This window comes from Eschrichtius robustus, chromosome 6, assembly GCF_028021215.1.
Source record: "Eschrichtius robustus isolate mEscRob2 chromosome 6, mEscRob2.pri, whole genome shotgun sequence".
Classification (NCBI taxonomy): Eukaryota; Metazoa; Chordata; class Mammalia; order Artiodactyla; family Eschrichtiidae; genus Eschrichtius; species Eschrichtius robustus.
In genome coordinates, this window is record NC_090829.1 from 98,880,783 (window position 1) to 98,896,590 (window position 15,808).

Consider the following 15,808-nt stretch of genomic DNA (forward strand, 5'->3'; position numbering starts at 1 on the left):
AGCTAATGCTGTTGCTATTCAGTATTCAGTCGGTTTTAATCCATTGAGACATCAAAAAAATTTCCCCACTCCCCAAAACCAAAATAGCCCTCTAATTTAAGTTAAGTGGGTTTTTGGGTATGTGGAGATGCAGGTAATGAGGCAAGTTTGTGCTCCCCCACCTCCAAGTGCATTTATAAGGATGAAAAGGCAAAGATGATTGTGTCTCTAAAACAAGGCACAGGGAAATATGCCAAGTCCTCTAGATCTTCCTGTTTCTCAAAGATGCAGTATAGATGTGGTCCCCAGTGGGCCAGAGGACACTGGTCATTTAATGAAGAAAAAAAGCTGATTCCTATAAAACACATGGAAAGGATACAGTTATATGTAAGGGGTGAGATGGCCTGTATAATTGTAGTTACTTCAGAGTTAAAAGAAATCATTTCAAAGGCCAGAATGTGCTGGTTCCCCATGTCAAAGACTTTACTGCTGTGTTTGAACTCAAGTTCAGATTGAAAAAAAAAAAAAAAAAAGATTAAAGGCAATTGCTGGATTGCTAGTTACACGGTACCTCGGGAATGTCCATCATCCTTCTCAACTTCTGATCTCTCCAATTCCAGTCAAAAACCAGAAACTTTAAGGGGTTCAAATTAAGGCCACCTGAAAGAGACAGGGAGAGAGTTGCTACATTAAAGAACTTATGACATAAGCTTATTAAAATGATTTTTTATTCCTCTGGTTGCTTTTTTGCCTCATTTGCTCTTTTCTCCCCCAGCAACTAATCTCTGCACATTAAGTGCTGTCCCTGTCTGATGGAAAACAAATGCAGCACTCAGAGACTTACTCCCCTTACAATCTTATCACTGATTCTCAGGGAAGAAGGGAAGCTGCTCTTGCTAAGCTCGTGAAATGCTCAAGTTCTGGCAAAGAATCAATCCCAAGCCTCCATTTCATGAAGCCCCAGAGGGTAAAATGTCATTCCCGACAGGGATTTGATAAGACGTATCCTGCAATTTGGGATAGTGACCCTTCAGAGGAGTTGAGTCCAACAGAGTCTGCATGACTCTGAAGAGGTGAGTCGGCAGAAGGATGAGGACAGGGTTGGGAGGTTAATTTCAGGCAAAAAAGAAAGTTAAGATGAATGGGCTCGATTCAAAGCCTGCTATCCTTTGAGGAGACTGGTAAACCACTTAAGGACTCATTCCTGCTGTCTTCCTGTCTATCTAGAGACAACTATGGAGGGTGGGGCTGGAGGGGACCTCAGGGATTGTCTGTTCCTCAGGGGTCTCAGAGTTGGGCAGTTAGTTTTTCCCACTCCACACATTCTGCCCACTGCCCCAAGCTATCACACCTGGAAACATAATGAAGCCTTCCTTTATCCTGCAGCACTTCCCCTCAATACTGGTTATTTCAATAATTTCCCCTCTGCCCTAAAGACTTTTTCATGCTTCTTATAACTACGATGCCTCTTATTTAAAACTCTCTCTGTAAATTAAAAGTGATGGAAATTAAGAAAAACAATGGGTTGACAGTGTTCCCTTAAAAATAATTGACTGCTGATGGGACAGCAAACAGGTACAGCCTCTCTGGAAGGCAACTGGACATTATATAATAGGAGCTTTAAAATGCTTACTGTTTGATAAAATAATTCTCCTTCTCTGGCATATCCCAATAAAACACCAGAAACTTAAGCATAGTTACTTATAAAGATGATCACTGTGTATTACTTATAATAGCAAAACAAATTAGAAACAACCCAAATATCCTACCATAATAGAATTGCTAAACACCAATATAACTTGGGGTCAATATCCAAAATATATAAAGAACTCGTACAACTCAAGGGAAAAAACCCAAATGATTTGATTTAAAAATGGGTGGAGGAACTGAATATACAGTTTTTCCAAAGGAGACATCCAAATGGCCAATAAGTACATGAAAAGGAGCTCAACATCACTAATCATCAGAGAAACACAAATCAAAACCACAATGAGCTATCACCTCATACCTGTTAGAATGACTGTTACCAAAAAGACAGGAGATAACAAGTACAGGCAAGGATGTGGCGAAAAAGGAACTTGTGTACTGCTGGTGGGATTGTAAATTTGTGCAGTCATTATGGAAAACAGTATAGAGGTTTCTCTAAAAATTAAAAATACAACTACCCTATGACCCAGCAACTCCACTTCTGGGTATATATCCAAAGGAAATGAAATCACTGTCTTGAAAAGATATCTGCACCTCCCATGTTCACTGCTACACTAATTCCAAAAGCCAAGATTTGGAAACAACCTAAGTGTCCATTGACAAATGAATGGATAAAGAATATGTCACACACACACACACACACACACACACACACACACAGAGCAGTATTATTCAGCCATAAAAAAGAAGAAAATCCTGCCACTTGTGACAACATGGAGGGACCTTGACAGCATTATACTAAGTGAAATAAGTCAGATAAAGACAAATACTGTATGATCTTCCATATATGTGGAATCTAAAAAAAACCAAAAAACAAAAATGAACTCATAGGTACAGAGAATAGATTGGTGCTGGGTGCCAGAGGTAAGAGGTGGGAGAAATAGATGAAGGTGGTCAAAAGGTAAAAACTTTCAGTTATAAGATAAGTGCTGGGGATGTAAAGTACAGCATGGTGAGTATAGTTAACAATACTGTACTGTATATGTGAAAGCTGCTAAGACAGTAGATCCTAAAAGTTCTCATGACAAGAAAAAAAATTGTAACGATATGAAGTGACTGATGTTAACTAAACGTACTGTAGTAATCATTTTACACATCACATATACCAAATCATGTTGTACACCTTGGTCAATACAATGTTATATGTCAATTATATCTCAACAAAACTGGAAAAAAACTCAATAGAATATTATGCAGCCATTAAAAATGAAAGATTAAAACTATTTCATGACAAGCAAAGTTCTCATGAGATATATTAAGTAGAGAAGACAGGTTATAAAGTTATGATATGCAGTACGATCTCCATTTATAAAAAAATATAGATAAATGCATAGAAAAAAGACTGAAAGGAAATATATTTAATATTAACTAACAAGACATTACTTCTAAAGTGACTTATTTTCTTTTCTGTACCTTTTTGCATTTTACAAAGGCTCTTATAATTAGAAAATCCCTTTCCTTATTAAATAAAACAATACAATTCTGTCTGTAAGTGTACTGATCCCAATGTTATGGAATATCTTTTGATGTTTGGAAACTCTCCTTAATATATCATATATATAAACATCTTAAGTCATAAACAGCTACATAAAATGAGTTACGTGCCATTTGTCTTGCTTTGTTAGACTTTCAGTTTTTGGAGTGCTGGAATTGTTCTCTTTAAACATTTTGTATGTAGCCTAACATCTGTAGTCAATGAATATTAAGCCATTCATCCAATCAGAATCAGAAGAGTTATTTTCATTAGTATTATAAATAAATCAACAGCTCCTTAAATGATTTTTCCACTCCTTAGATGAAATAAGCTTTCATGGTGAGTTTTCTCAACTCTGTAGACATATAATTTCAACAATCTGGACAACTTCGTTTTCTCACTCTCTCTCTCTTTTAAATATTAAATATGGAGAAGAGTGGCCCTGTTGCCTGGGGGACCTGGAGACACATACAAAACATGTGGAATCCAGGAAGGGGAGAGGTGAGTCTTTGGCTCAGAGCTGTGGGAGAGGGAGGGCGCATCCCTGGCCTCTCCAGCTGCCCAGCCGATCTCTCCCACCTCCGCGTCTCACAGATCGACTATGAGCACCTCTCATCTGCTCCTTCGCTTTCAACACCCTCCTAGGGCCACAGGACAAAAATCCAGCCAATCACCGTGCAAGGGCCTGCCTCCAAAATCGGACTTTCTTTCCAACTGAAGCACAGGCTACCACAGCCCACGAAGTCTCCAACCAAGAAAAGTGGTCTCTTTAATAAAAGTAATAACTAGTATTTGTTGAGTTCTTAAGGTGTAACACTCACTGTGTTTAGCTTTTTATTGGCATAACAATCCTTTGAGGTAGGTGCTATTACTATCTCTGTCATTCAGATAAAGAAACAGTTTTAGAAAGGTTAAGAAACTTGCCAAGTCACAGAGCTGGTAAGCTGCTGGACCTGGGATTTGCATCCATAGATTTGAGTCTGCAACAGGGGCTCTTAACCTCAACACGTATTGACTACTTATTGTCTCCTTTGGATATACCCCATGTATCTGCCTGCCTGCTTTTGATTCAGCTGTTGTCCCATTCCTGAATGCTCTTCTCACATCTCCACACTTCGAAGATCCTATTTTAATCCTACCCACACTTCAAAGATCAGTTAAAGATCCTTTCCTCTGTAAAGCCTTCCCTGCAGATTCAGCCACCATAACAACCTCTCCCTCATTTCAACTCCTACAGGACTTAGAAGTGCTTGTTTGGACCTTGGCATTTACTGCCTCATGTTGTCAGTCTCATCCTATGCACATTTATCTCTTCAACTGGATCAGGAGCTCCTTGAGGGGGAAAGGCCCTGGAACCGGGAAGGCCTAGAATGAGAGATCTTGGGAGGGGCTACGTGACCCGCCAAGCTTCAGTTTTCTCTCATAAGAAATAAGAATGCCAGCCTGCAAGGATGCTATGAGTACTTCTACTCAGCACAGCACTGAGTACAAGTAGGAACTCAAAAAATATTTGTTTCCCTTCCTTGCCTGGGGCCACCAAGTTTGCTACTTCCTTGTAATTGCACAGACCTCTGCATATAGCGGGTTCACTTACCCAAGGTTTTCATCTGGAGAGAAACACTAGTATTTTTAGCTCTTGTTTGCTTCCTTGCAAATGACCATCTCTATACTGAGATACTATATTGATGAACACATTACTATTAGATATGTAAAAATCCAGGAGTAGCTCCAGGCAGTTATAAAATAAAGTTGTTAAACAAGTAATTTGGAAATGAGTATTTAAAAGAAATCTTTAATCTGTCTGGCAGGTAGAACATGTACTAAGATCATCAGCAGGTCAGCAGGTTTTTAGGCTACTGGCTTTGAGAAAATCAACAAACTATAAAAACCCACCTGTGGATGCTGTCTGGAATACTTTCTGGGTAAAGCACTAAAAGAGAAACACGTTCGCGAGAACTGTTCTAGAATGCTTGTATTTCATCCATAGAAACTGCATTTTTGTTTCAACATATCTTCTAAACCAGCCCTCAATTGGAATGGGAGTCTTGGGGAGCCAAGACTCAATTAAGTGAGAGGGAAATATTCAACACATTCAGCTATACAAATTCCAGAGGCTGCAAATTGGTGGAATAGATTGTGGACCCACTAACCTGCTTAAAGCAACTGGAATTTGAATGTATTTAGATGGGCATAAGTACCACAGATTGCCACAGTCCTTATCATTCCCTATTGTACTACACCTGCTGGCTGGCTTTAGAGACCAAAGGCTAAGTTTCGAACTCCTGAATTAACACAGAGGTCTGGTTTCACTACATCACACATGTGGTTTCCCAATCTCACAAACACTCAGCTCTGAGTAGGAGTGTCACTACGTCTTTTCATACCTTGTTTAATGAGTTCTTTAATCCTCCCTGGAGTTCCCACACCCAGGTGTACCACACGCTTCTCCAGCAATTTTACCTGTTCCTGGACCTATTCCAAAATGGAAGAGAACAAAGAAAAGAAGAGTCATTGGAAAGTTCAATCATAGTCAAATTTAGAGCATTTAATCTAAAAGCTAAGAAAGTAAAAAAGCAAATGGGGCTACTCTTGTTTAGGGTCAACTTCCAGGGCAAAGAAGGTTAACATCAAGAAAGAAGAGCATCTCCCTGGAAAACTGGTTAAGTCTCCAAAGAGTCCAGGGCTCAAACCTCAGCTTCTATACGGAAACCTCAGAGCACAGAGGAGTAGTGACTGTTGTGGGAGCAGAGGCGGGGAACGCAAAGAAAATCGGAACGGTCGTTCAGTATGTTATAAAAGGAAGGCACCGAAGAACACGCTTGCTAAGGAGATAAGGAAAAGAGGCTGAAGTGAAACAACTGAGGTCTGGAAGTGGCCCTTAAGGATCACTTCCACCCCCCACTAGGAACCACAGGCCCTTGCTTACCTTTATGTGTTTTGCGAATAATTTCATGACTTTGCTGTCTCCTTTGAATGCGGTCATTGACCTGATGAAAAGCAATAGATTTACGCAGAAGAAAAATCACTCATTCAGGGCTATGTGGACCACTTATTACATCTTAAGTATTACATCATATTTATTCAAAATAATATGCACATTTATGTGTGTCTATATGTACATATGTATGTGGATAGATACGCACACACAATATTCTGATTTTCAGGTTAGTCCATCTCTGGAATGAAAGCGGGGTGGCCTTTAATCAGGCATGCATCTGGGTTGGCTTCTAAGTCTCAGGCACACGGTTAACTTTACTTAGGTTTCCTTGATTATTGAAACATGTGGATTTGCCCTTCACTTGTGTTAAAATGAAAACCACAGTCCCAAAATGGTGTCACTCATGCTAAAGGCCCATGATACCGAAACCCAGATTTAATACTTCATCTAATTGCAGTTTCAACTTTTCTGAGAAACGTAATCTTAATCAACCAGTCTGGAATCTCTGGCCAAGCACCAGTAAGGTAATCTGTCCTGTGGGCTCTTTCCATACCAGAGAGGAAGATAAAACCCTTGCCATTTCTGCACCCCCCACCTAAAAAGTAGTCTTTCTTTTCTTTTGTTAATGGCTCCATTGCTCCACCCTTTTTCCTTTTTTTCTGGCTGCGCCCTGCAGCAAGTGGGATCTTAGTTCCCGACCAGGGATCGAACCCGTGCCCCCTGCATTGGGAGCGCAGAGTCTTAACCACTGGACTGCCAGGGAAGTCCCTCCACCCTTTTTCCTATTAAAAACTTTCATTTTGCACAACCCCTCGAAGTGCCCTTCTAGTTGCTGGCTGGGTGCTGCCTGATTCACGAATCATTGAGTTAAGTCAATGTGATCTTCAAATTTACTTGGTTGAATTTTGTTTTTTAACACCTGTAATACAAAAGTTCTGTATTTTAGGTCCCTGGCAGAGAATTTATCTTCAAACTCTGCAGTACAGTTCTCATAAAAAATTTGTTCGTGAGAAATATCTTAGCAGTGATGTCAGCCCGTGCTCTACAGAGCCCAAGGGCACGTACGAAGGTCTGTGTGTGGATGCCCTGAGGGTACAGGGGTAAGCTAGCAGGGAGGAGCAGGAGGGCTTATGTCCTTCATTCAGAGCAGCCCCCCTACTTTTATGGACTTTGCAGAGTGAGCTGATCTGTAAAATTTTATATGTGGAAATGCTTTGGGTATAAATGGGTATAAATTGGGTATAAAAGAACAATCTTCTAGTTGATGTTTGGGAATAGAATATGGGAATACTGCTCGGAATATTACTTTCCTTTATATATCATTAATATACTTGAGAAATATTACTGACCAGTAGGAATAAATGAATTTACAAAATAGTGACTCATGCTACACACGTTCTGTTGCACTTGAGTCTGTACTTACACATGACCTTTCTCCATGGCGAGGTTAACTAAGAAGACAATTTAGGGGACATATTTAACATAACTCATGGTTCTCAAGAGAACAGATATTCTTACAAAAGTTAGCATTATTCAGTATTAGCCTTTATGAATAGGGTTTGTTATGCCTGCTCAGAAATCACCTTCTGCAAATCACCTAACCTTGAAATGGATCATAATATTACTGAAGACATAAAGAAACACTGAGAATTGGCAAATGAAGTATGACAACTTAGTGCTTCTATGCCCATCAGAAAGGCATTTATGTATGGTAAAAACTCAAATCAATGTGACAACTTGTTTTTAAGAGGCCACCTCCAGGCCAACTTCTTTGCCATTAGTGTTTGAATCTGAAATGAGTTCTGTGGTGGTAGTCTTTAAAACACTGAAATGTCAAACTCTTATGATTTCAGAACCAGCAAGTATGGCTGTCCAGAAGCAGTTGGAGTCTTGAAGATCAATTATGTTTGGAGCAGAAATAGTTAAAAGAAACACTTTCCTTTTACTGAAAGGGTGTGTGATACAATTTAACGTGTGTGCCTAGCAGAAAGGATCTGAAGGACTATTAACAAAGCTTAAAAAACTACTTTTCTAAATTCATGGTCAGATTAGCTCATTTAGAAAAACAGATGCTAGATAACTACCGAAGAGTCTACTTTGCACATTAATCTATTTGATCAAGTTCCTTTTTCTTTAGGACTTGGATTTTCCTGTTTTGTCTCCAGTCAAAGCCTAGTGCAGAGCTTGGCCCTGGGAGAGGGTGAGTCCCAGGAAATCCCATTTTACTCTGACGTCTCTTCTCTGAAAGCTGAACGTTACTACAGATCCAGTGGAAGCCTTTTTGTTTATTCTACAAAAGCTACAGTAAATGAAAAGGTATGTGAAGGCACTTAGTAAAGCACTGACTGTCTTTTTTTTTTTTTTTAAATTTTATTTATTTATTTATTTATGGCTGTGTTGGGTCTTCGTTTCTGTGCTAGGGCTCTCTCCAGTTGTGGCAAGTGGGGGCCACTCTTCATCGCGGTGCGCGGGCCTCTCACTATCGCGGCCTCTCTTGTCACGGAGCACAGGCTCCAGACGCGCAGGCTCAGTAATTGTGGCTCACGGGCCCAGCTGCTCCGCGGCATGTGGGATCTTCTGGGACCAGGGCTCGAACCCGTGTCCCCTGCATTGGCAGGCGGATTCTTAACCACTGCGCCACCAGGGAAGCCCCCGACTGTCTTTAAAACATAGTTTTTACATATAAATTTTTGGTCCACTTGGCGTTTATCTCAGTATAAGGAGTGAGATATGGAACCCAGCTTAATTTTTTTAGATGGCTACCCAGTTGTTCCAATACCAAGTAATAAATAATCCATCTTTCCATACTGATTTTTCACTTTTGCCATATCCTGTACTTTCATATGCATATGGGTCTATTTCTGAACTTTCAGTTCTGTTCCACTGTTCTGATCTGTCTGTCACACGTGTGCCAGTTCCATACTCTTTTAATTATTGAGACTTTGTAATATGTTTTCTTTAAAAAAACAATCTGATAGATACTTGAGAAACATGTGCCATTATAGGCATTATAGGCATAGTATCCTCACTAGCATTCTTTTTTAGAATTTCGCCAGCTATTTTTTCTTCTGTATTTTCTCATATGAACATAGAACTAGTTTATCTAGTTTAAAAAACAATTCTATAGGAGTTTCATTGGGAATCTGTGAAATTTGTAGATTATTCTAGGTAAAACAGACATCTTTACATTGAATCTTCCTATTCAACAATATGGTACTCCTTTCTGTTTAAGATCTTCTGCATCCCTTATGTAATATTTTCTTCATCTAAATTTTGGCTAGTTTTTTCCTTGGTGTTCTATTTTTTCTTGTTACTATTTTAAATTAGATCTTTTCTTTCATTTATTTCTCCAACTGGTTATTGCTTTTATGATCTCCCTGCTTTACCCTTGCGTGTTCTCCACACAGCAGCCAAAGTGATCCTTTAGAATGATTATTCAGATCATGTGACTACTCTGCTCAAAATCCTCCAATGGCACCCCATGTCAGGGCCTTTTGTACCTACTGTCCCCTCTGCCTGGAACACTTTTCTTCCAGATATCTGCTTGGCGTTCTCATTCACTTTGTTCAAGTCTCTGCTCATAGGTCAATCTCCTAAGAGGCTTTCTGTGACTACCCTTTTAAAAGTAGCCCCCATCTTTTTCTATCCATTTGCCATGCTATATTTTTTTCCTACATAACTTATCACTACTTGACATTATAATGCATATTTATTTGTTTATTGTCTGCCTCCCTTACTGGAAAGTAGGTTCCATGAGAGAGGGGACTCTGTATATTTTGTTCACTGCTGTTCTCCAGCATATAGAACTTGTCAGCTCGGCACATATCAGTTACTCAGAAAACAGCTACGAAATGGAACAGGTGAAGCTTCCAACCTAATGAGCTCCAGGGCTCGGATGGCAGAGCCACAGATAATCAGCATCAGGACCGATTTGTTCTCACTGTGGTTTTTCCGAAGTTTCACCCACTTAGGGCAGACTGAAAAAAGACCATGAGAAAAATATTACCCTAAATATAGCAAAATAAGGCCTCCAAAGTTGAATATCCCCCAATTACTTCTTTGTTATTGCTTAAGTAAAATAAAATATGAGCACTGTTTAGATTCTATTCTCTGGTTATTCTAGATATTAAACTAAAATGAAATATCATTAACTTACACCACAAAACATATAATATGCCAAGTAGCTAAATGTGACCAGCTTTAGGACTAAGTTTGTACAAAAAAAAAAAGAAAAGGAAAATTTAAAATGTTTGTAATAATACGTTTTCTATATTTTAATTTATGTTTGATGCTTAAAGGCAGTGTTGACTAAACGGGAAAAGAACTGATTTAAAAATGCTACATTTTAGGGACCTCCCTGGTGGTACAGTGGTTAAGAATCCACCTGCCAATGCAGGGGACACAGGTTCGAGCCCTGGTCCGGGAAGATCCCACATGCCGCGGAGCAACTAAGCCCGTGCACCACAACTACTGAGCCTGCTCTATAGAGCCCGCGAGCCACAACTACTGAGCTCACGTGCCACAACTATGGAAGCCCACATGTCTAGAGCCCGTGCTCCGCAACAAAGAGAAGCCATCACAATGAGAAGCCCGCGCACCGCAACGAAGAGTAGCCCCCGCTCGCCGCAGCTAGAGAAAGCCTGAGTGCAGCAACAAAGACCCAACGCAGCCAAAAATAAATAAATACATACATACATAAATAAATAATGCTACATTTTAAAGGGACACTCAGCATAAGATATAAAATGGAAATGATATTAAAATAGCAAACGTTTATTAAACACTGACACTGTGCTAAGCACTTTACATAACTGTTTTAGTTCTCATAATCCATTGAGATTGATTCCATTATTACCTACATTTACATTTGCTGAATTTGAGGCTAAGAAAGGTTTATGAACTCAAGCTGAGTGTCATCAGAATTGGTTAGAATTTTAAAAAAGAATGTTAAATCGCCATGTCTAAACTACTTCATTGTTGGTCACAATAAATGACTACCTAGCATGAATCTAGTTATTACTGCCTAAATTCAATCAAAAAGATCAAATTAGATTGTCTGTGCAATAGTCATGGTCTGAATTCTGAACATGGGAACAGAATTTCAGAACCTCAGAGATGGGTTCAAGATCACATAGTCCAACTTCCTTGTCTTTCAGATAACAAAATAGAGTCCTAGAGGAGTCCTCAGTGACTTGTGCCAAGTCAAATAGCAAATTGATGGGGTACCTGCAACTAGAACACTGAGAATTCTCTGGATTCCAGGAGCAATACTTCTAATGTGTTGTAAAACAAAGACAAGACCAAAACCCAAATCCCCAATACCAGAGAAAAACAAGAATAAATTTAAATAAATAAAAATTAATATCAAGATGGACCTAAAAAACCTTCATTTAAAATCCATTTAAGATGGAAACTTGATTTTAAATGAAGTTTTAAAAGTTTTTATTTTAAAGAGATAGGCCTAATGTTTTAATGGAAATAATGAAACTTGATGAATAATTTTTTTAAAAATGAGTTTACTTACTTTCTTTTAGATATGATGAAAGACTGTGAGTCAAATCATTGGCCTTGAGGAAGCAGAAGTCTAGAAATATGAGAAACATGCTTTGTAGAGGATTTTGCAAACACACACATACTCAAAATAGATTACATGTGAATAGTGTATTCTTGAACAGGTTGTACAACATTAATGAATTGGGGACTCATATATTTTAAAGTTGTCTAGCACTTAAAACAACAGCAGCAGCAACAATAAGTAAACTTTTAACTGTCCATCATTTCTTAGAGTAGTGAAATAGAAGCTTGTATCATTCAACGGACTAATGAAGCATCTTTATTTTCAAATCCACAGAATAGGCAATATACAAAGGCAAAGCTGAAATAGCTAACAAATCTATGTGGAGATGCTCAAACTCGTCATCATAGAAATGCAAATTAATACAAAATGAGATAACACTTTGCACACACTTTAGAATGGCAACTGTTAGAAAGATGTATAATACCAAGTGTTGCTGAGAATGTAGGATGATGGAAACTCTTTGTGAACTGTAGGTGGAGGTGTAAAGTGGTATCGCTATCCTGGATGGTAGTAAAATTAAGGTGTATATACCCTATGACCCCAGGATTACATTCCTGAGTAAATAATGGAAAGAAATTCTTGTGTAGTCTGTAAAGAGACATACTGAAGTATATTCATACTAGAATTATTTGTAATACTGGGGAACTAGAAGCAACCTAAAGGTCCATATAGGAGAAAATGGATGAGCAATATGTGGTCGATGAAATCAGTGGAATACTATGTAGCATTTTAGAAGCAATGAAGTAGATGTACTTAAAGCTATACAGGTATCTTGAAAAAGTGTTAAGTGAGGAAAGAAACAGAATGAGAGGTTCAGCACAACATCATTTAAATAAATTGTAAAATGTATCCACACGCAACAATATGATATATTTTACAAGAACGTATACATATTTAAAAATGTATAGTAACACATCATGCCTATGGAGAAAGGAATTTGGAGTGTGGATGGGGAAAAGCGGGAATAATGCATCAAAATACAACATTAACATAACACAGCACAACAACACCATGAAAGAATGGAACGGGCTACAATAAAACATAGGAGCCTTGCTCAACCAACAATGATCATGGTCTAGCAATTATGTAGTATTATTAACTCTGTACCTAAGATGTATAAAAAAGCAACATCATGTTTAGCATCCTAATTCATTATAGCAGAAAAAGTCTGTCTATAAACATAGCAGAGTGTTAGGGAGTAAACTATTACTAAATTAAATGAAACTTACGCTGTGCCCCAGCATATATAACTCACAGTATGTGAGTAACTAACTTCAAAGATGTTGCCCCCTATACTGTTGTAGAGCCTTTGATGGTCTTTAAAACTGTAATCTCCCAAGTCTGGATATGACCAGACTCACCTGGAGAATTTTACAAAAAATACAGATTCCTGGAATGGACTCCCCCTTGCTCAGTGAGTCAGAATTCCTTGGGGCTGGGCCTGGGAATTTGCTTTTTAAGTTCCTGGGTGATTCAGCTGCGGCTAGCTTACAGGCATTTAGCACTGATCTAAACCACACTGCAGCTCTCAGGAGGACAGCTGACTTAGCTCTAAGTGATTCCTGCCTCAAAACTCTAATTAAGTTCCCATGTGTATGACATTAACAATGTACATGCACAGTATTAATTGAAAAGACATGTTGCTGCCCTACAGACACAAACAACTTCAAACCACAACCAAGTTAGACACTCAGCAAACTAAATAGGAACAATATTTTATTACTTATATCCATCTTGTATTTATGCCCCTTCCTGAGACTGTTCCAGATAGCCCATGGCGTGTCCCGACTCTCAAATACCAGAGACCTCCTCTGTGTCCTTGGTCCTGACAGTGTAGTGATGGGCGTTTTCTCTAAAACCTTCCTATGATGCCTTTGTTCACTGTGGCTCAGAATGGCCTAATTTCTTAACTGAAAATGAAAACCTGTTCCTTTTGGCTATAGCAGTATTTTTAACATATTTTAAACATTTTCCCCTCAGCCAACCATGACCACACATTCTTGCCCAACTATATTACTGCACTCTAATGATGATATAATATAATGTAAACTCACTATGGAACTCAAATGACTCCTTAAAGGTTTTTTCTTCTGACTTTTGACTCTCTACAATTCTAGCAAATTACAATGTTCCATGAGGTTACAGAGTAGCAGTGGCCCCATTATCTTACAAGTCCTTCTTCAGGTGAAGGTAAACTCTAACAAAGAATTAGAAGGGAAAATTGACCACTGAGTCAGAGTAAAATCAAACTTCAGTTAAACATTGAAGAGGCTTTGTTATAATAGCTGGTTCCTGAGATAGAAGAGCCAGGACCTAGCTCTCCTCCTGAGGAACTGCTGTGCTGAGAAGAGTGGTCTCTAACTGCTGCTGGGCTTTCTGATCTCAGTAAGTAGAAAACTCCAGAACGCGCTCATGTGGAAATGAGTTCCTTCAATTCCCTAAAGAGTATTCCTTTTGGAAAAGGAACAGACAGGGGTACTGATGTCTCCAACCCAATGTGCATTTAAAAAACACACACACACACACACACACATCATTTTATAAAAGAATTATAAAAATTCAGGGTACGGGCTGTTTTTCAGCTTCTCAAGCCTCTAGAAAGCATAAAGGTGTAATGCAAAAAGGAAATCAAGCTACCCTTGACTTTTTCCAAAAGCAGTGTTAGATATCTCTAGTAGTCTATATATAGAGAGCTCATCTGAAGCAGTGGTGCCCAAACCTTCTGTGGTTTGATTTTACGACATCTTTTCTTCAATCTCTGTGCAAAAGAGTTACAGGTTATATCATTATTTTGAAATTAATTAAAATCGGTTTTTAAAATAATTTTCCAGTATCTTTTAACTTAATTATAAATACTCTAAGGCAGTAGATCTCAAATGATAGTAGGCTTAAGAATCACACAGGGTGAGGTGTCAGCCTTGCTAAAAATGCAGAATTTTGTCCCTATCTTCAGATGGTTTACTTGAAAAAAGTCTTGACTGGGACCCAAAATACTACCCTAAAAGCAAAACCATGACTAGATATCCATGATAAGGGCAACAACAAAACTAAGATGCTATTAAAGCTAAAGTTCTTATCTATAAAGGATGAGTAAATTAATTATCTATCTATACTTTTGAATGTGTGCTTTATTGTTTTCTTATTTAACTTCTATCCTCATTGAAGATTCTTATTCATTGAAGAACCTGTCCAAAAAAATGCACACCCAATACCTTTTGAATAAAAATTACAAATCTTTCTATTAGATTGAACAAATACCAGTTAGCATCTGAATGAAGAAATCATCCAACAGTTAAAACTATTAGGTTGAGGAAAGGAGTACTAGCACGTGGAAATATATTAATTAAAAGGAATAACAACAAGGAAGCCTGGCTGTACCTGGTAGGGTTAGTTCTTCTAATTCAATCACTGAGCGATTGCTGCTATAATAGTCCTTCATCAGCTTCTGTAGGTCTTCAGGTGTCCCTGGTTTTGGCTCTGATTTTGCAAGAACATCAGTGATTTTCTTCTGATGAGAAAGAAGTAAAAATGGGAAGACAGATTTTAGGATGGCGTTTGGCTTAGGATAGGTTGATTCCTCTGGCATTTAAACTGTAAGTAGGTTCTGGTGATAGCCAAGTGTGAATGGGAGTTCTAATAAACACACTCGAGAAAACTTAAAAGATACTTCTTGGACATAACTACTGCTTTGAAAAATGAATGGATGATCTAAAAGACTCCTTGTAACTCTTGGTCTCTGCTAGGAGAACCAAAAATTTTGCAGGAGTCTATAATAGGGTACTATTTTCTGTTAAAAGTCAATAAATCTTGTTGCTTGTGGAAACTTCCTTTTTTAAGCCTCAGAAAATGTGTATTCCTGGGAGAGTAGAATTTTGAAAATTTCTTGTGTAACCTGGTTCTTAAGGCACTGAGTTTCAGTTTGGATTTCTGGGGTTAAAGTAAGAGTTGCAGGACTAATCTCAGCAAAGGAGGACACTAAATAGGGGCACTTGAGACCCTCAATTCTCAAGTCTTGGGAGAGACATCTTGAATTGGCCCTATGGAAAGCAGAACAGGAAATACTTTACAACATCTATTTTGATTTGACTTATTTGTGTAGCATGTACTGAATGCCTGCAATGTACTAGGAATG

At 38.5% G+C, this 15,808-nt stretch overlaps 1 protein-coding gene across 4 annotated transcripts in view; it reads right to left on the minus strand.

The window, feature by feature from the left end:
* The window catches only part of CMSS1 (cms1 ribosomal small subunit homolog), a 383,497-nt gene that overhangs the window by 1,949 nt on the left and 365,740 nt on the right, over positions 1-15,808 (minus strand). For all 4 annotated transcript variants that reach the window (XM_068546863.1, XM_068546864.1, XM_068546862.1 and 1 more), the window contains 6 exons: positions 15,055-15,184; positions 11,623-11,682; positions 9,973-10,075; positions 6,087-6,147; positions 5,545-5,632; positions 551-639 (listed from right to left, as the gene is read on the minus strand). In XM_068546863.1, coding sequence (XP_068402964.1) covers positions 551-639; positions 5,545-5,632; positions 6,087-6,147; positions 9,973-10,075; positions 11,623-11,682; positions 15,055-15,184 — 531 coding nt within the window. The remainder of the gene's footprint in view (positions 1-550; positions 640-5,544; positions 5,633-6,086; positions 6,148-9,972; positions 10,076-11,622; positions 11,683-15,054; positions 15,185-15,808) is intronic.